Raw genomic sequence first — 24,565 nt, 5'->3', positions numbered from 1 at the left:
CCAAAGCTCACGCATGCCACGCCCTCAGCCCCACCCACCACCGCTCACGCAGGCGCCAGGCCTGCGCTGCTCTTGCGTCCGGAAACACACGAGCAAGGAGAAGCTCCTGGGGGTGACCGTCACCGCCACCGCGGCCGTTCCCACAGGGGCTTCACGCGGACCAGACCGGGACACCGAGGCCCAGAGAACAAAACCAACCTTCCGTGTGAGCTGGGTTTTGGGGGACAGCCCAAATCACGGCGCCCCGGAACTCCCGCCCCACACTCGGGGACGGGCCCGACCCGGTGACGACGGGGCCAGCGGCTGCAGCACACAGGTCAGGTGCACACGCCGGCCGGGCTCCGGCATCGAGGTCCGCCCCGCACCGCCCGGCAGCTGCGTGCCCACAGCGTCTCCTCTACCCAGAGCAGCGCCTCCTCCCCCCGAGTTGGCCGCAGAGTGCCAGGACCCCGATGGAGCCAGGCACGGTCCATCCCTTCCCTAAGGACTGAAACCCGGTAAAGAATGGACGGTGGGGGCGCCTGGGTGGCGCAGTCGGTTGAGCGTCCGACTTCGGCTCAGGTCACGATCTCGCGGTCCGTGAGTTCGAGCCCCGCGTCGGGCTCTGGGCTGACGGCTCCGAGCCTGGAGCCTGCTTCCGATTCCGTGTCTCCCTCTCTCTCTGCCCCTCCCCCGTTCATGCTCTGTCTCTCTCTGTCTCAAAAAGAAATAAACGTTAAAAAAAATTTTTTTTAAAAAAAGAATGGACGGTGGTCTGTGTGGCCGCTGTGGGGAGCATCTGACCTCCTGCCTGAGGGTGCGGAGTCTGTCCACAGAGACGAGCCAGGGTCCTGGGGCCATCTCCAGACGGCTCACCTTTCACTCTGGACCCCTGGCACCTTCTGAATTTCGACCCGTGTGAACGCACCATCCAGTCAGAGCCCGGGTTTAAATCTGGACTGAGTTTTTGATGTTTACATTCAAGTTAATAAAGCTACAACTCCGAGTCATCTGGTCCCACCTGGTGACCGAGGACCTACCTGCCAGGTGGACACCTCCACGAAGGCTGAGAACAGGGGACTGTCTCCAGTTCTGGAGGCCAGGAGCCCAGAAGCAGCAGCAGCAGCAGCAGCAGCAGCAGCAGTCACAGGGCTTCTCTTCGGAGCAATCCCCCCCATGCTCCCCTCTTGCAAGGACACAAGCCTGCATTTAGGGCCTGTGGAGGGTGAATCCCGGACCACCTCTCCGTGTCAAAACCCTCCTGGGGCGTGAGCCCAGCTGGGGGGCCCACGTGGAGAACTGGCCTCCCGCCCTGCCCGTCACGCCCCCATGTGCTTCTGACGGGTGGACATCTCAAATGCCCCCGAGACACTCCCGGAACACGGCGCCAGCCAGGCCTCGCCTCGGAGACTCCGGGAGCGCACAAGGTGTGGGCAGGCCTTCCCTGCGGCCTTCCTGGGTGAGCAGCCTGTGCCGTGTTGCCAAAAGCCCTGGAAAACGCACCGGCACCTACGGAGACCCTACGCCCCATCTCTCTGGCCCAGCTCCTCTGTGGGGGGCCCATCCTGCGTAAACACCGCTCCTTCCTGTCCGCCGGGGCATGATGGCATCCAAGAACCGCAAGCCTCCCAAAGACCCTCTCTCTCCCCGCACGGGGCGGCGCTCAGCAGATGTTAACCGTCCCAGACGCTCACGCGGAAGGACCCACGAGCGTCACAGAATGAGGCTGCGAGAAGACTTTCTCTTCTTATTTTGTGGGTTTGCGTGTTGTTTAGATTCTGTATAGGACTGTCATCAGAACACTAGGTCATCGAACCAAGAAACATAATTCACCAAAAATGGAAAAAAAAGAGAATTAAAACACTGCACAGCCTTTCATCCACCCTGAGGAGCTTAGCTCGAAGGAAGAAACAGACACAGAGGAGTAAGGAAGTTATAGCAACTCCACAGAAATCCATACAGTGAGCCCCGAAAAAGTCTTTACTGACAAAGAGGGATGTCCGTGACCTCGTAAGCATGACAAACTCGTAGAATGTGATCCCATTTTGTGACAACATGGAATTAGAGCGCACACTTCAAGTAAACCCTCAAGGATCACCCCAAAACGCTCCCAGTCCGATCTTCCCAACTATGTGTAGGACCTTCATTCCCAAGCATGGCACCCAGCCCGTCACAGCTGCCGGGTGCCCGTCCCTGGACAGACCCCACCCACGGCCATTCCTGCGGCCCTTCTAGACCATGTGACTGACATCAGCACCTGGTCAGTCACCTTCCTGGACCCCCGAGCCCTGCCTGCCAGTCCCATCTCCCCACCGGGCAGTGAGCTCAGCCCAACAAGGCAGATCCTCGTAGAGGTTGCTGGAAGACTAGGCCCCCAGTGGTCAGAGCGAGGAGACCCACAGTGTCTCTTGACGACAAAGTCACATGGAACCCGCAGATCCCAACCTGGTATGCAGAAGGACAGCAGGTGCACAGAGCACATTATTTCTGGAAGCCGCCCGTGTTCTGTGAGCACATGCTTCCAAAAGTGTGCCCTGTGACCGGGTCCCCGGGGTTCAGGGCTGGTGGTGACCAGCAAGGCCTCCCTGGAGGGGTGTCAATCCCAGCCCTGCCCCTCCCAGGTTCCTACCTTCTCTCATTGTCGTCCAGGTGAGCAAACAGCACGTTCTTGGAGATGGCCTTGGCGAGTGCCGTCATGGTCTTGTAGTCCTTGGGAATAACCTGCAGGGGAAGCCAGCGGAAGTCAGACTTCCGGGCACCCCTGAGGGTCAGGGCTCGGGGCCCGGCCCCTCCCAGCACCTGCGGGACCCTGAGAAACCATGACGTGGCTGGACACAGAACCGTCCGACCTTCGGCGTGTTACTGCTGGAGGACCGCAAAGACAGACAGCCCGGAGTGTGAGCCCGGAATGGGATGTGTATATCACCATCGCTGTAAGCAGCTGGAACCAACATGACGAAAGAAAGGGAAGACGAGAAAGCACGGTGCTCTGAGAGGTGGCCTAAGAACCTGGGGGACTTGGGGCCTTGGTGGACTGGCCCTGGCGGGCCTTAGGGACCCGTAGAGGATGCTACAAGACCTCCAGTCCCCTGGATTATCAGTTCTTCTGTTTTATTTCAGTGGCTTTGTTTTTAAGGTAATAAAACACTTGCGTAAATATTTGAAGACTGAAAAAAAAAAACACAGCTTGAGCCAAGTTTGGAGCCACACCCAAGGCTGACCTTCACCCTCCGAGGCGGTGACGGGCAGGCCTTGTAAGGGAGGCTCTGCCGATAACTGAGCCCGATGATGGGCGGGCCTTATAAGGGCTGGGGGCTCAGGACCCTGCTGATAACTGGGTGTGGTGATGGGGGGGTGCCTAGTAAGGGGGGGGGCTCAGGACCCTGGGCATGGCTTGGGGGGGGTGGTGGGGGGGTGCCTAGTAAGGGGGGGGCTCAGGACCCTCGGCATGGCTATGGGGGCCTAGTAAGGGGGGCTCAGCCCCTGCCAGTAACCGGGCGCGGGGAAGCGTCCGCCACAGCAGACCTGCCTGCTCAGAGCTCCCAAGTAAGCACGTGCCCAAGAGCTCCATCACCCACCGAACAGCACAAAGTGCCTGCATCTCACATCAGAAGCATCTCAAACGCCAAGATTTCTCCCTCAAAATAAAAGACACCGGTGGGAGGGCTATTTGGGCCGTAACGTGACCCCCTCTTGGAGCTCAGCTGCCAGAAAGCTCTGCCAGGCTGGGGGGGTGGCATTAGGCCCCAGCATATGTGCGCATTACATTTAATACCGTGGGTCTTCACCCAGGGACTTTGAGAGACGGGACTCAAGCCCTAGAGATTTACTCTTTAAAAATAAGCCTTTTAGGGGCGCCTGGGTGGCGCAGTCGGTTAAGCGTCCGACTTCAGCCAGGTCACGATCTCGCGGTCCGTGAGTTCGAGCCCCACGTCAGGCTCTGGGCTGATGGCTCGGAGCCTGGAGCCTGTTTCCGATTCTGTGTCTCCCTCTCTCTCTGCCCCTCCCCCATTCATGCTCTGTCTCTCTCTGTCCCAAAAATAAATAAAAAACGTTGAAAAAAAAATTTAAAAAAATAAAAATAAAAATAAGCCTTTTATTTCAGAATAGTTCAGACTTGGGGCGCCTGGGTGGCTCGGTCGGTTAAGCGTCCGACTTCGGCTCAGGTCGTGATCTCGCGGTCTGTGGGTTCGAGCCCCGCGTCGGGCTCTGTGCTGACCGCTCAGAGCCTGGAGCCTGCTTCGGATCCTGTGTCTCCCTCTCTCTCTGCCCCTCCCCTGCTCATGCTCTGTCTCTCTCTGTCTCAAAAATAAATAAAACATTAAAAAAAAAATTTAGAATAGTTCAGACTTATGGAAAAGTTGCCAAAGGCAGTGCCCGTACCCTGCAGCCACTTGGCCCCACTGCTGGCACCTGACCTTACTCGGGAACACACCACAGCCACGGAACCAGCCACGGAGCCAGCCACGGAACCAGCCACGGTGCGTGCTGGCAACACATCCTCAGTTTCACCCCAGCCGCTCACCCTGTCCCTGGCCCTCAGCCAGGTCACATTCAGTGACTGCACCCCGAGCCCCCCGCTCTGGACAGTTGCTTAGGGCGCCCTTGGTTTGATGACCTGGACGGGTCTGAGGGGTGCTGGCCAGTTACTTTGCAGAATGTCCATCCACCTGGGTTTGTCTGGGATCTTCTCGAGGTGGTAGGGGGTTCTGGGGGTGGGGGGTAAGACCACAGAAGTGAAGTGCCCTGGGGGTTTTAAACGACACTTTCGGTGGTTTCTCATCCCTGATGGTGAAAGCACTAAGTGCTGAGGTCAGCATGTAACGGGGCCAGAGTCTCAGTGCAGGGGGATGGAACGTTCTGGAGGCAGACGGTGGGGATGGCCGCTCGGCAGCGTGAAGGTGCTCAGAGGCCCCGGGACCCAGCTGCCCCCAAAACCCGTGTGTTGAAGCCCAGGCACCAGTGCGTGCTGTCTGGAGGTGGCCCGGAGAGATCAGCGCCCTCCTGGCAAGAGACCCCGAGAGCCCACTCCCCCTTCCCCAGATGCCCGAGGACACAGGAGGCCGAGCGGCTCCCACCAAGAGCCGGCCAGCACCTGCTCCCGGACATCCAGCCTCCAGACCGTGAGCGAGCTTCTTTGCCCCAGCTATGCAGGCTCACAGAGACAATAAGCTACGTTGTGTGTGTTTGCCTGATTAGATTTTCTAAAAGGTCCGAAACTAAAAATACCAAGAAAAGAAAGTAAAACTGAGACTAGAAACACACAAGATGGAAACGACAGAGCCCACGTCTAAGGGCAGGCGGGGGGTGGGCAGGGGGCGCCGGGCAGGGGGCCGGGCACACCAACGGGCACAGGGACACCACGTGTCCTCGCGCTCCAGAGCACGTCCTGACTCAGGCACACCTGCTGGCCGCCGTCCCCAAGGGAGGGACACTGAGGAACAGCAACATGGAGGAGGGAATTCCCACCAGGCGGCTCCGAGGCCAGGCGCCAGCCTCTAGGGCAGAAGGAAGTCTAGGAGGACAGGGACCACGGGATCGGGATTCGGGCCCCTCCGCCCACACCCCGTGAGCTGCTGTCCCGTCCCTCCCTGGAACACGTGGGTCAGGAAACCCCACAGGAGAGCCCACGGTCATGACCGTGACCCTGACCATGACGTTGCCATCACACCGGCCCCTCCCCGACCAGAAGGGAGCGTGGCCAGAAGCCGGGACCCTGAGGGCCCGGGCCGGGGGGGGTGGGGGGGTGGGGTGGGGGGGTGCGGGCCCACCTTCCTCACGTAGGACACGGCGTCCTCCTCCGTATACACCTCGGCACTCACACCCCCTCGGCGACGGCGGGCTTTCACCACCGGGTTCGGCGGGGTCGGGGAGACCTCCTCGTCGTGGGAGTCTGACTTCTGCTGCGTCAGAATCTGTCTGGTTTCCTCCTGTGGGGAAGACAGCGGGCGGGCTCACACTTGGGTCTGTCCCCCCTCCCGAGCCTGCTCCTTCAGCACCTTCCAGGGCTCCCCTCTGACGGCCTCTCCAGGCCGGAAAGAGCCCCCCGCTCCCAGGCCACCTCCAAGTCCCCCTCCCCCACCCACACGGCCCTGATGGCCGGGCCCCGGGGGCGGGGGGCACGTCCGCTCCGTTCACCCCTGTACCCCCGCATCCCACGCGGGCAGACACGCAAGAAATGGTGGGCGGATACATAAAAGGAAAGGAAATCTGTTTTGTTTTCTTCCCTCCCTTCATTATTTAAATGGTTTACAAATTGTGAGTGCGTGCAGAGGGCACAGAATTCCAAAAGTGTAAAGGAACACGCACCGCACACTGACAAGCAGCCACCACATCCCCACATCCCAAAATCAGTGTCAAGACCGGTGGGGCAGCACAGAGTGAGGTGGGGATCCAAGGCAAGCAGGCCCTCACCTGTCTCCCCACCTACCTAGGACAAGGCCCCCGTCCCCTCATCGGCGAGGGCCACCTTCCCCAGAACACCCACACCCAGCAACCTCCCGGGTCAACCCAGCACAACAATTAATCCGACTTTACCAGGCAGCGACCCAGCAAAAACATGAAGTTAGGAAGGAAACTGAGTCCCACCCACGGTTCCTCAGGGGTTCCCGCTGCCCCACGTTCCAAAGCACCCCTCCCTGCTTCCCAGGCAGCCCGTGAACCCCGAGGGAACCCTGAAACTATCCTAATTCATACTACAGTGTAAATGACTTCTGGAGGTGTTCTTCCCCCAGAGGGCTTGTACTTTCTAAAGACGACGTTTTAAAAGACCCCAGACGGGACTCTGAAGTTCAAACGGGAGGTGTGGTATTCCGACTGGGAACCCACAGAGAAAAGAAAGTCAAGAAGCTATCGTCCTCCCAAAACCAACACAGTTCTGCCATTATTCCTCGTAGGAGGGCCGCCTGTCGCATGCCAGGTGCTGTTGTCGGGGTTTTGCTTTTCCCTCAAACAAGTTTATTTCTTCCACTAAAAACAAGCAAAGAATACAGAGCCAAGCGAAAGTTCGACACGGCGCACGTCAGCTTTGTGGGACGTCACGTGGCACTTGTGCCCCGGGTGGGGGACGCTGGTGGCGTGGACCACAGGACACGCCCGCCTGCGGCCACCGCCTGGGCCCAAGACCAGTGTTCGCGGGCCCGCGGCTGCTCCCTTACTTCCCCTCCGGTGAGGCCCACAAACCAGGCTCCTTGCGGGGAATTTCAAGGCCTTTAAAGGCACCGTAGCTCTCCACGCACGAGCTGCCCCCTGTGCCCCATGACCTGCTGCAGCCTGAGCTCAGAGCAGAAGCAGAGGCCCCGGCTCCCCCCAGGTGCGATCCTGCCCCTTGCAGGGAGGAGGGAACGAGACAGAGAGAAGACGAACGGGCGGGCAGAGCACCAGCAGTCAGGAGAGCCTGGAAGGTACGTGTGCCCAGTGGGCAGGACAGTGAGCTGGGAAGGCTCCTTCCGGAGTGCACTGTGCGATCCTGAGTGAATCCCTTCACCTCTCTGGGCCTCCATCAAGGACTGTTGAAAGCGACCTCACGCAGCTATTTAAAAGTATCTTTAGGGGCGCCTGGGTGGCTCAGTTGGTTAAGCGGCCGACTTTGGCTCAGGTCATGATCTCGCGGTCCGTGAGTTCGAGCCCCGCATCGGGCTCTGTGCTGACAGCTCAGAGCCTGGAGCCTGTTTCAGGCTCTGTGTCTCCCTCTCTCTGACCCTCCCCTGTTCATGCTCTGTCTCTGTCTCAAAAATAAACGTTAAAAACAAAAATAAAAATAAAATAAAAAATAAAATAAAAAATAAAGTATCTTTATAGAACTTCCAAAAGAAAGGGTTGGCAGATGGGTGGTACGCATCCTCCCTCCCCCCTCCCCTAAATGATGGTAAAATTAAAGCCTGAGTGGAGGTCAGTCCGCACAGTGAGGACCACAGGGCATATGCCTCCACGGGTCTCTGGAAAACAGGACAGCAAGCTGCCTGGCACTCAGCCAGAGCAAGCCACACGGAGAGTGTGCAGGGAACAGGCCCCCGGATCCAAGGAGGGAGCCTCCAGGCAGACAGGGGGGCCCAACGGGTTCGTGGGGAGCCACACCCTGGGGAGCAAGGGCCACCGGGTCCGTAGGGAGCCACACCCTGGGGCGCGGCACCCCACCCCCCAACTCAGAAAGGTGTGCAGAGGTGAGCTCCTCCCTTCCTACCACCGCCCCTTTTCACGTCCCAGTGTGGAAACCCTCAAGTCCGTAGGGTAGCAGAGGGAGTGACAGACGATCACCAAAATCCCATCACACATCTTCAACAATCATCAAAACAGGGCACACCTACTTCAGCTCACCTCCACTCACTCCACACGCACACACGCACACATGTAACACGAACACGTGTCCATGCGTGCAACACACACGTATACATGCGTGCACACGTGACACCCGATGATGTGTGCACATGATACACACGATATGTACACAATACGTAGAACACACATATGACAGACAGACATACAACATGCACACGTATAATACACACAGGCACACGTAACACACGTATACAGTATATTCAGATACGTAGCACATGTATAGTGCAAGTGTGCCTAGGACAACATGTATACGGTGCGCACACACCTATAACACGTGTATACAAGGTACGCGCACCTACGATAACACACGCATACAACGTACACGCACACACACCCATACACGACATATACACACATCCGTACACAGCTCTGCACGTGTAACACATACGTGTATACAAGACACACACAAGACTCCTCTGACACACGGGAAATTGAAGCAAATCCCGGATGTTATGAATTTCATTGAAAACTTTTCTTTTTTGGGGGGCACCTGGGTGGCTCCATCGGTTAAGCGTCCGACTTCGGCTCAGGTCACGATCTCGCGGTCCGTGAGTTCGAGCCCCGCGTCGGGCTCTGGGCTGACGGCTCAGAGCCTGGAGCCTGCTTCGGATTCTGTGTCTCCCTCTCTCCCTGACCTTCCCCCATTCATGCTCTGTCTCTCTCCCTGTCTCAAAAATAAATATTAAAAATTAAAAAAAAAAAAGATTAAAAAAAATCTTTGACATTTATTTTTGAGAAACAGAGTGAGACAGAGCGTGAGGGGGGAGGGGCAGAGAGAGAGGAAGACACAGAATCCCAAGCAGGCTCCAGGCTCTGAGCCGTCAGCATGGAGCCCGACGCGGGGCTCGAACTCACGGACCGTGAGATCGTGACCTGACCTGAAGTCGGACGCTCAACCGATGGAGCCACCCAGGCGCCCCATGAATTTCGTTTTAGACCTTTTAGTATGTACCTCCTAAAAGATGACCTTTAAAAAACATAGAGCCCCATGTCCTCAAGCTACATGAGCCGTCGGGACCACAAAGCACCACTCGGCTACCCCAGCCCCTGGCCACAGAGCTCAGGGGCTGACGTGGGGCCGGGTCCAGCGACGCGCCCTTCAGGGCCCAGGCTCTGGGTGCGTCTCGGCGGCCCCCGCGGCCCCCTTGAGAGGCTCGGGTGCGGCGAGGGGGGTCCAAGCGGAAAGGGCGGGGTTGCACGCAAGAGACCGGCCAGAGGCCACCTTCTCAAGGGAAGCACTGTTGGGGCCCCCCCCTTCCATGGGGCCGTGGGCATTGCTGTCCTGGCACCAGCCGCTTTCCATGGATCCGGGGGCTTCCAAATGCAAGGCACTCGGGGAGGTGCTGGGCGGAAACGGGGCCGTTATTTCTGGACGGCACCCCTTCCCCTCCTCCTCGGGATTCCAGGAAAGCCTCTGGTTTTCCAGAGCCCCCTTCCTGTCTCCTGCTCTCACGCAGATGAACTGTCTGGGTTGCAGGATGGTCAAGGGCAGGAGGTCAGAGGAATCTTCACAACAGTGTGGGAACGGCGATTCCAGAAAGCTCTGCGGCCAGAACCTTCCCCAGAAATGCCTAATGCCGCCCCAGGGACCGTCCTTGCTCTGCCCCGGGGCCACGTTCTCCCCAGACCGCATATGACGTTCACTGTCTTCTGACCATGATTTTCCGGCACGAGGGGCAAAATGCGGCCTTGCGGCCTCAGAAGAGGACATTCTCTTCTGAATGTCGGGAGGCGGGATGTCGGGAGACTTTCTGGAACTCAGTATACGCTGCTGAGAAGCCCACGTGCCTGGGACCCGGCACAGATGGAGTCGTCCCCTCCACCCCATGCTCCCCCTCTCTGGCTGAGGACGCAGCCTGCCGGTCCTTTTGAGAGGCCTTCTGGGGCAGCAGTCCACGCCAGCCTGATTGCCCACGCTGGTCCTGAACACCCCGCAGGAGGAGGGGCCGCTTCCCCAGCGGTGGCCAAGTTGGCGTTTCTGGACCTCCCCCCAGGGGGACTGTCCCTTGCCTCCCTGTCCCCTCCGACCGAGGGAGAGCCGTGCTACTTGGGGACCTGCGGCGTCCAGGACAGGGGTCCATGGTGCCACCCCTGGACCAACCACAAGCCCCCTCCCAGGGCTGCAGCATCTCAGAGCACGAGGCAAGCCCCGAGGCCAGCCATCCCCACCTACAAGGCAAGGAAACCGAGGCCCGGAGAGTGCAAGGGGCATGTCCAGGGGCGCTCGACCTTCAGTGGCAAAGAGAGGAGAGAAAGGTGCAGTTTCAACCATTTATTGAGCACTTTCTGAATACCAGCCCTCATACAGAGAAAAAGGCACGGTTTGTCACGGAAGGTTTCGATCTAATAGGAAAGACGGGTCCAAGTCTGACAGAGAAACCGGCTGAGCCATGAAGGACTAGACACAAGGGCTGTGCAGGCAAGGGGGCTCCTAGGCCACCCCTGGGAAGGAAGAGGCCGGGAGGGCTTCCTGGAGGAGGGGCCTTCTGAGCCGGCCCGGATGAGACAGGCCGAACCCAGGGGACACCGTGGGTCGTTGGGAGCTCAGCCCCCCACCTCCCCAGGTGCCCTCTCCAGACCTGTGGCATATTCCCGTTTACATGGTCCCTTCTTTGTGCAGCCACCTTCCCAGCTGTCCATTTTATTCATCCCCAGAGTCACCTCCTTTACCGTCTGTCGTCACCTCCTCCATTTCCGTTTCATTAACTTCTGCTTTATCCTTGTTATTTCCACCGTGTGGCTCTGTCACTCACCCTCTTTCCAACCTCCCAGGCCGCACACCGTAGCGGCTTCCATAGGCTCCCTCGAAAATTCAGAGGGCAGCTCTATTTGGAAACAGGACCTTTGTAGACACAGGTGAAAATGAGGTCTTGGTGTCCTCGTAACAGGAGGAGGATTTGGACACACGGCTCAGGGCAGATCTCACTGTGAAGACAGAGGCAGAGGCCGGGTGATGTGTCTGCACATCAGGGGCTGAGAGCAACGTGAGGCCTGGACGGACCCGTGTCGGGACCACCAGGAGGAAGTGCCCGCTGCAGCTCTGAGCTTGGGCTCCCGGCCTCCCAGCCGTGGGGCAGAAAATTCCTGCTGCTCGCGGCCCCCCAGTCTGTGAGGATTTGCTCTGGTGCTGTAGGAGTCGGAGACACATGGTTCAGTAATTCCTAATCTTAGTGTCCAGTGAAGCAATAATTTTCCCTCTAAAGACCAACTAGGGGGCGCCTGGGTGGCTCAGTCGGTTAAGCGTCCGACTTCAGCTCAGGCAGGTCATGATCTCACCATCCGTGAGTTCGAGCCCCGCGTCGGGCTCTGGGCTGACAGCTCAGAGCCTGGAGCCTGCTTCCGGTTCTGTGTCTCCCTCTCTCTCTGCCCCTCCCCCGTTCATGCTCCGTCTCTCTCTGTCTCAAAAATGAATAAACGTTAAAAAAAAAAAAAAGGACCAACTGGGATGCTTTAAATGTCACTTAATTCTAAATATCTCGTAATTTTTTACTATGACAATCTTCTTTCACAAATTACACAAACGCTCATTACTGGTTTCCAAGCGTATGCGGAGGCTGGCTTCCTCCGTTTTCTCCTGGTTAGCACTTTATTAAGGACAGTAAAACAACTTTATTGGGTTATGGTCAAAGAATATGGTTTTTGAGTACGAAAAAGATTTAACCTCATCGGGGGATGTACTTGATTGTAAAATTCTGATTTACACACCCCTTTCCAGGATCTCGTCAGTTGCCTGAGCACACTGAAGCATCCCAGAAAGAACGTAAGTCAGTAAGGACGCAGAGCCGACCTGGGGCCCTGACCAGCCGTGGCCCTGCTGCCTCGTGCAGTTGGGTGAAGGGCAGCGCGCACGCCCAGGGCGGCACAGCGGGGAAGTCCTGGGCTTCCTGATGTGCTCCCAGATCCGGCCCGGTACCTAGAACGACACCTGCCACGTAGCTGGTGTTCAATAAACATCTGTCAACTAAGTGAGTAAGTGAATAAAACCTTTTTGGAGAACTGTCACCAGAAATGGATGGACACTTCTAGGCCCCGTGAATCTATCTCTTAAAATATATCCAAAGGAAGCAATGAGAGGTGTCAGAGATACCTGTACTAGAATGTTCTCTGCAGTGTTTCAACAAATTTTTAATCCAGCTAGCAGCAAGAAATTGCTTGAATCAATTTAGAAATATCTACGTAAGGGGCGCCTGGGTGGCTCAGTCGGTTGGGCGGCTGACGTCGGCTCAGGTCATGATCTCGCGGTCCGTGAGTTCAAGCCCCGCATTGGGCTCTGTGCTGACAGCTCAGAGCCTGGAGCCTGCTTCATATTCTGTGTCTCCCTCTCTCTGACCCTCCCCTGTTCATGCTCTGTCTCTCCCTGTCTCAAAAATAAATAAATGTTAAAAAAAAATTTTTTTTTTAAATAATTTAGAAATATCTATGTAATAGAATACTCTGGCCTGTTATATCATGTTTTTAGTAACATTTAACGGTCACAGGGATGATCATAGGGGCGCCTGGGTGGCTCAGTCGGGTAAGCATCCAACTTCGGCTCAGGTCATGATCTTGCAGTTTGTGGGGTCAAACCCCGCGTCAGGCTCTGTGCTGACAGCTCAGAGCCTGGAGCCTGCTTCAGATTCTGTATCTCCCTCTCTCTCTGCCCCCTCCCTCGCACACGCGCGCGCGCTCTCTCTCTCTCTCTCAAAAATAAATATTAAAAAAAAAGAGTCAAAATTACATACAGTTAAGGGAATGAAAACACAAGCCACAGACTAGGAGAAAATACTCAAAAACACACATCCGCTAAGGACTCGTGTCCAAAATGCTCGAGAAACCTCATAAGGTCAACAAGAAAGCAAACAACCCAGTTAAACACGAGGCAGGAGATCGGAGCAGAAGCCGGGGGAGAACGCGTGTGGGAGGGCAGGCGCGCACGGGAACGTGCTCCACGTCGTGTGCCGTCAGGGAAACGGGGAGCAAGACAGCAAGGAGAGGCCACCGCTGCCTGTCAGAAGGGCCACGGCCCACAGCACGTCACCGCCGGGTGCTGGCGGGACGGGGAGCAGAGGGGACGCAGGATGCCGCGGCCGCTCCGAGAGGGACCCTGGTGTCTTACAAAACCGAGCACGGTCTCGCCGTGCGGTCCTGCAGTCACGTTCCAAGATGTGAGAACACAGACCTGCACGCGGATGTTTGCAGCGGCCTTATCCGTGATTACCGAACCCGGGCAGCAACCGGACGCCCTTCGATGGCTGGTGGACAACCGGGCTCCATCCGGGCGGTGGGGTTTTACTCAGCCCCGGAAAGAAGGGAGCCGCGAAGCCAAGAACGACACGGAGGCACCTTCGATCCAGGTTACTGCGTGAAGGAAGCCAGTCTGGAGAGGCCGCCCCCTGGGTCATCCCAGCCGAGTGGCCTTCTGGGAAAGGCAGGGCCAGGGAGCCGGTAAAAGATCAAGGGTTCAGAGGGAAAGCGGGAGGCATGAATAGGTAGAGCTCGGAGTTTTTAGGGCAGCAGCACTAATCAAAATGATACTTTAATGACAGATATGTGACATCAGGTATCTGTCAGAAGCCACAGGACTGTGGGGCACAAGAAGTGACCCTGACATAAATTCCAGGCTTCAGTCGAGGGCGGTGGCTCTCGCCAGCTGTAACACACTCCACTGACACAGCGGGACTAGTGGGGAGCCGCACGGAGCGGGGCACGCGGGAGCCCTGCGGCCCTAAAACTGCTCCCACAAGATAACACCTGTCCATTAAAAAGGAGTACCACTTAAATAACAATAAAAAACGAAACAGGAGTAAATCTAACCAAACACATGAAGGAGCTGTGTATTAAAAATATAAAGGGGCGTCTGGTGGCTCAGTCAGTTGAGCGTCCAACTCTTGATTTCAGCTCAGACCATGATCCCAGGGCCATGAGATCGAGCCCCACGTCAGGCTCTGCACTGAGTGTGGAGCTTGCGTGGGATTCTCTCTTTGCCCCTCTCCCCACTTGCACATACCCACTCTCTCTCTAAAATAAAAATCAATAAATAAAAATTAAATAAATACAAGTTTTTCTTTCATCGACATTAGAAATCAAAGACCTAGATAAACGGAGAGCTATTCTGGAAAGTTCGCTGCAGGTCAACTAGAAGATTCTACATCGTGGTCTATTCTCCTTAAAAATCAATAAATAAAAATTAAATAAATACAAGTTTTTCTTTCATCGACATTAGAAATCAAAGACCTAGATAAACAAAGAGCTATCCTGGAAAGTTAGCTGCAGGATAACTAGAAGATTCTAGATTGTTGTCTATTCTCCTTAAACTGATTTATGTATCAACGTGAACCCACTCAAAATCCCAAGAGGATATTTTGGTCCATGTCACCAAGATCACGCTAAAACACGCCTAAAAAGGCAGAGGAACCGGGGTGGACAAAACAATTTTGAAAAAGAACAATGCAGGGGCGCCTGGTGGCTCAGTCGGTTGAGAATCCGACTCTTGAGTTTGGCTCAGGTCATGTCACAGTCGTGACACCGAGGCCCACGTCAGGCTCTGTGCTAAGCAATGAGCACGGAGCCTGCTTGGGATTTGCTCTCTCCACCTCCCTCTGCCCCTTCCCCAAATCGTTCTCTCTCTCTCTCTCTCTCTCTCTCTCTCAAAATAAATAAATGAACGTTTAAAAAAAAAAGAAGAAGAAAAGAAAAAGAATAATGCAGGGAGGCTCATACTACCCGACTTCGATCTTCACATAATGGCAGAATGATCCAGGGGCGCCAGGGGGCTCAGTCGGTTGAGTGTCCGACTTCGGCTCAGGTCATGAGTTCAAGGTTTGTGAGTTTGTGCCCCACGTTGGGCCCTGTGCTGACAGCTCGGAGCCTGAGCCTGCCTCAGATTCTGTCTCTCTCTCTCTCTCTCTCTCTCTCTGCCCCTTCCCTCTCTCTCTTTCAAAAATGAATAAAACATTAAAAAAAAAAAAAAAAAAAAGATCCAGAGACATGCCCCCAGTGTACGGCCAGCTGATGAAGTCAAAGGTCTGCCCAAATTCAGTGCAGAGTTCTTCACACAAAGCTAAACACAAAAGCACAATCCACTAAAACAAATACCTTGAAAAACCAGACTTCAGAAGCCAGAACTTCCACTCTGTGAAACACACTAGTGAGAAAACAGGCAGACAGGCTGAGGACGGACTGGAAGGAGGTGTCTGCAAACCAGAACCTGACGCAGGACTTGCATCCATGCACATAAGGGCACGAGTTGAACACACAGAGTTTCCAAGCCCAACAGTAAGAGAAGGACCTGGTAAGAAAATGGACAAGGAAAAAAAAAAAAAATGGACAAAAGCCATGAACAGGCACTTCAGCGGGGAGACAGGCCAAGGGCAAGTAAGGGCATAGGAAGAGCACGGGAAGATGCTCAGTGACACTGGTCATTAGGAAATGCAATAGGGGCCTGAAGGGCCACCCCATGCCCATTAGAATGGCTAAACTTTGAAACCTGATAACACCAAGTGGTGGCCACGTGAGGGCCAGGAGCCACTGCTGGTGGGAATGCAACCCGCCAAAGGATGAACACACTGTGCTCCGTCTACACAGCGGAGTGCAGTTCAGCAAAATAACTCAAACTCAGGACACTCACAAAACCTCGAGGAACCTCAGAGGCACTTCGTTAAGTTAAAGAACCCAAACTCCTCGAAAGGCCACATGCCACGCAGGACTCCACTGACGGAACATTCTTGAAAATGCAGAGCTTCGGACACTCCAGTGGTGCCAGGGGTTACAGGTGGGGGATGGTCTGACCAGCACGGGCAGAAAGAAATGGGCGGCGGGGGGTGGGGGGGGGATGCAGACGAGAGAACAGCGGCACCTCAGGTCTGGGCCTCGGTTACGGTGGCAGAAACACTACGGTCAGAGCTCATGTGGTTGCACAGCACACAGCACGAGCTTCAGGGCATTTAAATTCAAGGAGAATTTTAACAGGCGAGCGGAGCGGGCTTACCCGTGCTGCCGTGGAGCGTCCCCTCGAGTGACCCGTCAGCGGGGACAGGCCAGGCTCAGGGCAGCGTGCCCACGTGCAGGTCAGCCCAGAAATCGCACCCACGTTGCCCAAAATGCGTAACATCCTCCCGAGAAATCTCAGACAACGGAGCCAACAGAGGTGGGCTCTGGGCGGCAGGGGCGGTGGGGGTGAGAGACTTTTAGCTTTCACACCTTTGACTCTGTGCCATACCCACACATCACTTTTCTGGGCTCACTGGCACGTGCATCCAGTAGGGCGTCCTGCTCTGAGAAGCTGTCTTGTCCCCCGCCTGACGCGGGGCCTTAACTGACGGTACGGGTGCTGTCACGGCCGCTCTCGTCCCCGGGCACGGCAGCAGTCACCTCGGAGCCCGGAAGGCCTGGCGGCTCTAAGTGCCAGGGAGCAAGCAGGTGGTGATTCCATGCGACTCTGCCCCTCTGCGTCCCCCGGGTGTGCAATGAAGCAGTCCGTCCGTCTGGGCCTCTGGGCGCCACCAGAATGGCGCCGGTCACTGGGAAGCACGTGCTGAGCTTCCAAACTGAGCAACCAGAGACCCATCCCGTAGCCCAGCGTCCACCCACCGCCCTCAGGAGCGGTTTTCTGGGTGGGATGCCATTTACTGCCACAGATGTCTCCCAGGAGAGCTGCCCCTTCTGAGCTGTGTCCGCTCCTTCCAAAAGCAAAACATGTGACTTGTTAGTTTTTACTAAAGACATAGCAGTGAGCCTGGCCGCTCGGACTGTGTCACCACCGCTGAACCGATATCCGGCACGGGGGGGGGGCAGGCACGGCAGTGAGGTATCGATGTCCACAGATGAGCACAAAACAATGGTCAAAGAAGCCAACGTTGGTGAGGATCTGGGAATTCGGCACGAGCCACGCGTGTTAGGGAAACCACAAACTCATCTAATTCTGTGGAGTAAACCAGAAACGTGGCTCTAGAGCTGTAAAAACACGCAGACATGCAGACCCCAGAGCACAGGCCCTGACTGCAGCACAAAGGCACAAAGGTGTTTTCTGAAGGAAAAAAAGAAAAAAAAAAAGAAAGAAACTGAAAACCATCAAACACGAAACAATGCAAACAAAGGCCACGACGTCCACGTGATCTTATGGCCACAGATGCCATAACGGTGCTACTGAGACGAGCACGGAACATCAACGCATTTGACACCACTAGAATGGACACTTTAAAACGTTCAAGGGGGCGCCTTGGGGCCTCAGTCAGTTGAGCGTCTGACTTCAGCTCAGGTCACGATCTCGTGACTCATGGGATCAAGCCCCGCGTCAGGCTCTGTGCTGACAGCTCGGAGCCTGGAGGCTGCTTCCGATTCTGTGTCTCCCTCCCTCTCTGTCCCTCCCCCACTCATGCTCTGTGTCCCTCTCTCTCTCTTTCTCTCTCTCTCAAAATTAAACATTAAAAAATGTTTAATACATTTTAAAAAATAATAAATAAAAATAAAATGGTCAACAGAGTGAACTTGATACCACATACATCTTACTACAATAAAAGAACACTAACAAAAAGTCAAACCGAAAGTGCGCGTACGAGACAATGACTCGGGTCTGCACGTGCACGTGTCTGCCGCACAGTGGGAACAGTCCTCGTGAAAATGCAGGGTTGGTACGTACGTGAACGGTAACAGGTGTATCTTTATGGAGGGAACTCTTGCTTACAGCGTCTAAACTCCATTCTGGAAAGGACGAACGACTTCATCGCCCATGATCTTCTGAAAGACCACGTCTTGGAGAAGCTTCGGGGCCGTGTCGTCAGTGCATAAGGACCGTCTGGTCCCCTCAAGCCTGGACCTTAGAAGAACCACCTGCTTAAATGGCCCGCGATGAAGTCACTCACCGAGGCCCGGCCAGGGCAGCGCCCCGAGAGCTGGGCCATCCCCGCCGCTCTGTGCCGGGCCTTTATCTGGGCCGCGCACACACGTTTCCCGCTTGTCACACGAGAAAACTCCCCCTCCCTGGGCGTCTGCCTGCTGTCCACTCACGGTGGCCTCTGCCAGGAGCAGGTGGCCCGGGACTCCGCCTCCCCCAGCCACGGGCAAAGAGCCTTCCTGCTCCCATATTAACGAACGCTGGCTGAGCGAGTGAGACTCCCGTGGGAGCTCAGGACGCCCTCAGGCAGGGGTCTCAGATCTGGCACCAGGGACGGACTCCCTAGTAGAGTCACCCACACGTGAAAGCATGCACGTGGTGTCAGAGAACCCGCAAAATCCCCCCAGCGCCCGAGCGCGTCAGCCGTGGCGGAGAAGTGACAACAGGCCGCAGCCGGGCCCTGAGGCACCGGCTTCTGTCCGCACCGCGTGTCACACACCTCGGAGCTCGTCTGGCGCTGCCTTTGACAAAGACTTGAAGGCTGGTCACCCGCTCTTCCCGTTACCAGTGGCTCGTGGTCGCCCGCAGCCTAAGCAAAGCAGCCCTTTGCAGCCGGACTGCAACCCCCCAGGGCACAGCTGTTGGGTTCCCAACCCCAGGACCTTAGACCGTAAGCTCATCTGCAGACAGGGTCTTTGCGGATGTGATCATTAAAATGACGTCACGGGGTGGGCCCTCAGGCAAGGTGACGTGTCCCCACGGAAAGAGAGAAGGCCGTGTGAGGGTGGATGCAGGTTGGGATGGGAGCACCGCAGGCTGACCCTGGGGGAGGCATCTGGGGCAGGCCGGGCCCGCGCCCGCAGCCTCCAGGACCGAGTGTGGCCTCCTGGTCTGCGGGGCTTTGACCCGGCGGCCCCGGCAGGCTGACGTGGTGGCTACAGTGACCATGACTTGGCAAGGATACGAATCCCTCGTTGTCAAGTAGTAGGAAACTGCTCAGTCTCCTCCCCGGACTGTGACAGGCCACCCTCCTCTTCCAGAACCCGGTCCTTACCTGTCACCTCCTAGGGCAAGTATGATCAGAGAACCTTCCCCCCCCCTCCCCTTTCCGGCCCCCCCCCCCCCCCCCAACGCGAGCTCACAGCCTCCTGACTCGTGATGTCGCCGCTATCCCACCCTGCCCGTCTGCTCCCACTGTCCCCTTCTTGCCAGGTGGCACCGCCATTCACTCAGGTCCACACCAAAGCCTCTTGCCCCGCTCCTATTTCCGCTCCACCAGCCAGCCCTGAGCACTGAGCCACAACTGACAGTCGTGTTGCCTCCCCTCCGCACCCCACTGGATGCTCAACCGTCTCTGGCCATCGCCGTGTGTCCCCTGGGGGCCAACCGTCCCCGGTGGAGAACCTCCTCTCCATCTCGCACTGATGCCCATCAGCCACACCTCCGAGACACGTCGCCTGGCGAGCACCACTTGGGAGCAACCCCAGCAAATGACTGCAGCCCTGACAGTGAGGGTCTGAAGCAAGGGAGGAGGCCGCAGGGACAGGCACATCACCTGTGGGTGGGCCTGGTGGCCAACACTCACACCCACGGCACCGCTCCACAACCGTGACCTCAAGAGTAAGCAAAGTGGATGAGGGCCACAGGACTGTTGCACGTCAACTGGGAATGACAGCCTTTCAAATGAAAACTGCCCAAGCCGGCTACGATGGGCAGACCCACAGCCAAACTCTGTCGGCGGTGGGCACGTGAGCTGCCACGACAAGGCCACAGCCACCCAACGGGGCATCCTCCACCCAATGAAGCCGTAGCCACTCAACAATGCCATCTGGAATTTCCATAATCCCATTTCCAAAAACTGTACTAAACAAACAATGCCACACACAGGGGGAAAAGACCACGTACAAATGTGTTGGTGTGGCATTATTTTCAACTTTGAAGAAAACCATAAACAACTCAGTTGTCTCGTCATGAGGGAGAGTGTTGAGAAAACTTCAACGTAGGGTCACACACCCAGCCGAGTGAGGTCTGTGAAAAGCACAAGTATGCGATATAAAATGGCATCTATGACACGATTGTGTGGGGAGAGGGGGCAACTGGGTGGAGGGGGGCCACGTACGACTGTTACTCCTTCTTTCTGCTTCTGAACCTTTCAAACTTTCTTTAAAAGGTAGGCATTACTTGGGGCACCTGGGTGGCTCAGTCAATCGAGCGTCCGACTTCGGCTCAGGTCATGATCTCACAGTCCGTGAGTTTGAGCCTCGAGTGTGGCTCTGTGCTGATGGCTCAGAGCCTGAAGCCTTGCTTCCGACTGATTCCGTGTCTCCCTCCGCCGCTCGCACTGTGTCTCTCTCTCAAAAATAAACACTAAAAAAAATGTTTTTTTAAGGTAGGCCTTACTCGAAAATGTTGTTTAACAGGTTGTTTTAATTTTCTTAAGTTTGTTTATTTTGAGAGAGAGAAGAGAGAGGACAAGAGTGGGACAGGAGCAGACGGGAGGAGAGAGAGTCCCAAGCAGGCTCCATGCTCTCAGCACAGAACCTGACGAGGGGCCAGAACCCACGAACGGTGAGATCATGACCTGAGCTGAGATCAAGAGTCAGATGACTGAGCCACCAGGTGCCCCTAACAGACTGTTTTAAAGGAAAGAAAGGAATTCCTTTGGGTCGGGGCTAAGGGTCACAGGAGGCCCCTGGGGGGGAGGGGGGACTCAGAGAGGCTTAAGAGCAAATCTGAGCTTCCTCAGGTCATGATGTCACCGTTCATGAGTTCGAGCCCCGCATGGGGCTCTGCACAGACAGCGTGGAGCCTGCTTGGGATTCATCTCTCCTTCTCTCTCTACCCCTGCCTGGTTTGCTCACTCTCTCTCCCCCTCTCCCAAAAAATAAACATTTTAAAAATTTTTTAAAAAAAGAACAGACCTGAGTCTGACCCCAGGGTTCTATCCACCCTGTGAGACTAGGGCAGGGACAGTTAAGTTAGGTTGTGAGCAAGTGGCCCAGAGGAGGACCCTCAGGTGCCCCCCAGAGAGGGTTCAGGGTGGGAAGCCAGAGGAAGGAGCCCGCCACGGAAGGGCAGGTGGCCAAGGGGCTCGGGAACCCCCTCCCGCTCCGAGCCCGTCCTCCCACCGAGGGACCAGGAAGAGGTGAGGGAGACCGTTCACGGAGGAATGAGCCAGGGGGTGGCAGGGTCGCTCCTCAGAAGAGAGGCGTGGGTCGTGTGCACTTCCCCACGCTGCATGCCTCTAAGGGGCGTTTCCCTCTGCGGGCACCCACCTCCTCCCAGAGGCAGACTGCTGCGGAATCGAGCGTCACATGCACTTCAGACCTGCGTCCTTTCATCCCAAATGTCAACGCACCCATAACGACACCCGGTCCCCGTCTCTGTCCCCCTAGTTGAAAACTCAGTGGGCCCCGAAGGGGCGCCTGGGGGCTCCGTCGGTTGAGCGTCCGACTTCGGCTCAGGTCGTGATCTCACAGCTCGTGAGATGGGGCCCTGCATCGGGCTCTGTGCCGACAGCTCGGAGCCTGGAACCTGCTTCGGATCCTGCGTCTCCCTCTCTCCCTGCCCCTCTCCCACTTGGGCTCCCGCGCGCTCTCTCTCTCTTTCTCTCTCCCTCAAAAATAAATAAACGTGAAAAGAGAAAACTGTCAGTGGGCCCCGTAGACCGTCTTCCCAGTCAGTTCTCCCTAAGGCGCTGTGCCTGGCAGACCCCGAACCGCTGGGAGGGCAGGGGGGCAGGGAGGTGGTGGCTGGGACCTCGGAGCAGGAGAATGAATCAGGTGAGGTCAGCCTCCGGGGCTGGGCCCTGGAAGAGCCGCGGGGCACTCTCCTGAGCTCGAGCTCCAGGAGGTGGGCCCAGCACCCCTGTGCAGGGAGGGGGACACCGGGCGGCACTGACCTTCTCCAGCTTCTCGAAGTGCTCCCGCAGGAACTTCATGGGCCTGTCCGGCTTGGACACACACAGGTGCACGATGCAGTCCTTCAGGACCTGCTGAACACCATGCTTCTGCACATACAGCTCGCACCCCTTCAGGCTCTCGTCCTCCTCCGCCGCCGGGCAAGAGGACGGGGACGCCATGGTGGCCCCACTTCTGGCCTCCTGGGGAAGAAAACGCAGGCCACTGTACACATGCATCTGAAAGGCACCTGGGATGTGTCGATGTCAAATCCAACAACCCCACGACGGGCGGACGTGCCTCCCCCCCGCCTGTCACAGGTCTTCCTTTTCAGGGGCTGGATGAGTCGTCAACACAAAGCCTTACCGAGAAGATCTTTGTGGGCATGGGGGAGGATCAACCAGATTTTGTAGATGAGCAAACCCCTGGTCTCCGAGAAACCTGAAGGCGGAAAGTGGGGGCCCTGGGAACCTGAGTGGCGACCATCCCTCCCCCCTTTGTAGGGACAGCTGTGTGAACCGGGGAAATGAAGGGGTGCTGCTACGGGGTCGAGAAGCCTGCTTTGCAGGAACAGAAAGAAAACAAGGAAAACAGTTGAAAGCCAGCTGAGGGGCCTTCTGGAAGGATGGAACATGGGGAACAATGGCAGGGCCGCGCAGTTCTCAGCCCGGCGGTGGGGGCTAAGTCACAATGACAGGTCAGGAACTGGGGCTGCACAGCTCCCGCCAGCCGCCCCCCCCCCCGCCTCGCGGGGACCCCAGGAAGGTGCCAAGGCTGCGCACCCCCCCACAGGCCCCTCGCGCCCCCTCCCCCGCCTCTGCGCCCCCGGCCCTCCTCCAAGCCCTGCGCGCCCCCGGTCCCTGCGCCCCTTCCCCAGGCCCCACCTCCTCGGGCCCCTGCATCCCCTCCCCAGACCCCGCGCCCCTCCCCCACCTCTGCGCCCCCTGCCCCTTCTCCAAGCCCTGCGCTCCCCCACCCCGTCCCCTGTGCCCCTTCCCCAGGCCCCACCTCCTCGGGCCCCCGCACCCCTTCCCCAGGCCCGGCGCCCCCGCCCTGAGCCCCCAGCCCGCGCGCCCCTCACGACTGCGCGACGGGGCCAGGTGCGGCCAAGGGGGCGGGGGCTCCCCGGGCCCACATTTCCCCGGGCCTCGCGGCCGGCCCAGCCCACCCCTCAGCCCGCGCAGGCCGGGGGGCCCTACGCAGACCCCGTCGCAGCCCCGCGTACCTGCAGGCGCGGCGCCCGAAGCCCCAGGCGGCTGCGCGCGGACGCGGGGACGGCGGGCGAGCGGGTCCCCGCACTGCAGCGGCGCCGCCCTCCGCCCGCCCCCGCGCCGCGCCGACCCGCCCCCGGCTCCCGGCCGGCCCCCCCCCCCCCCCCCGCCCCCCCCCCCCTCTACTTCCGGCGCCGCGGCGGGCCTCCCTCTGCCCGACCACAGATCTCTCCGCGCGGATGTCCCCTCGCCCCTGGCTTACCTCTGCACTCCCCCCTCCCCGCCTTGGCCAAGCCCGGGCGGGCCTCGAGTTGCACAAACCCACGGCCGGCCGGGACCACCGCCCTCCGCCGCCCACCGCCCACACCTCCTCACCCCCCTCCCCTGCACCCTGGTTGGCTGCAGCTGAGGCGGCATCAGGGTCACGGCCGGGCCCCCCACTGCTCACACCTGGCGTGTTCCATCTACACAGGCTGCAGCGTACTGGTTCCAGCAGGTGCACCCATTCTCGGGGTCGAGGGCCCCATGTCAGGGCCAGAAGAGGGGGCCAGATGGGCCCAGACCTAGAGGTGAGCCGATTTCCTTCAGATGTCCCAGTGGGAAATCAGGGGGTCATCCGAGTTTCTTCCCACCACCCTCCGGTGTCCATGAGGTTACCGAGGCCTGCACCCCCCCCCCCCCCCCCCCGCCAGTGACTTCCTAATCTGTAAGCCCAGACCTGCAGAAAACGGAACTGTCCTTATTTTCCTCTTGCCCAAACCGCGCTTTGCCCCCATTCTGGCAGGGTGGGGGCAGAAACTCATCTCAGTCTGCTGGGGGACCCCACCCTTGCCACAGAGTGGTCCAGATACCAGGAGAAGGGACAGGGAACCCAGGCCTTGAAGGGACAGAAGATATTTGTGCACCTCTCCCACACTCTCCTGTGCACAGTCACCTGTCCTCCGCTCACCTGTCCTCCCTGCTCACCTGTTCTCAGCACATCACAGCAAGGCCGGCCTCACCTGGTGCGCCCCCCCACGAGGGCTGACGCTGGCCCCACTTTCTCTTGCCTACGTAAAGATAAAGGAACAGGTCACACTCAGGTGGAGAAGCTAGGAGCTCCTTTCCGCTTCCCCAGCGCCTGCCCTCAATGTGGGGTCAGCTGGGCAGCCAACTGGACAATCAGTAGCTAATGCGCTTACGTGAGGACAGCGGGAATGTCCCTCGCAGAGCTGGGGTGTGAAACCATGAGCACCCACAATGCTGACAGTCACGGGTAGGTCACCTCCCCCCCGGGCAGTGATAAATCCTGGCTTCCTGTAGGGTGTCCAAGAGCCCCCGCCTTCCAC

The 24,565-nt window shown here is 57.6% G+C and overlaps 1 protein-coding gene across 1 annotated transcript in view; it reads right to left on the bottom strand.

The window, feature by feature from the left end:
• PRKAR1B (protein kinase cAMP-dependent type I regulatory subunit beta) overlaps positions 1 to 23,330 on the bottom strand; it is an 85,001-nt gene extending 61,671 nt beyond the window's left edge. The window contains exons 1-4 of the mRNA XM_049639032.1: positions 23,252 to 23,330; positions 22,029 to 22,229; positions 5,751 to 5,909; positions 2,609 to 2,700 (exon numbers count right to left, since the gene is read on the bottom strand). Of these exons, the coding sequence (XP_049494989.1) occupies positions 2,609 to 2,700; positions 5,751 to 5,909; positions 22,029 to 22,208 (431 nt within the window). The 5' untranslated portion in view covers positions 22,209 to 22,229; positions 23,252 to 23,330. The remainder of the gene's footprint in view (positions 1 to 2,608; positions 2,701 to 5,750; positions 5,910 to 22,028; positions 22,230 to 23,251) is intronic.
• Positions 23,331 to 24,565: the final 1,235 nt, after the last annotated feature.

Source organism: Panthera uncia, chromosome E3, assembly GCF_023721935.1.
Source record: "Panthera uncia isolate 11264 chromosome E3, Puncia_PCG_1.0, whole genome shotgun sequence".
NCBI classification, from domain to species: domain Eukaryota; kingdom Metazoa; phylum Chordata; class Mammalia; order Carnivora; family Felidae; genus Panthera; species Panthera uncia.
Note: the sequence above shows the minus strand (reverse complement) of the source record. Positions and strands in the feature narration are given on the sequence as shown.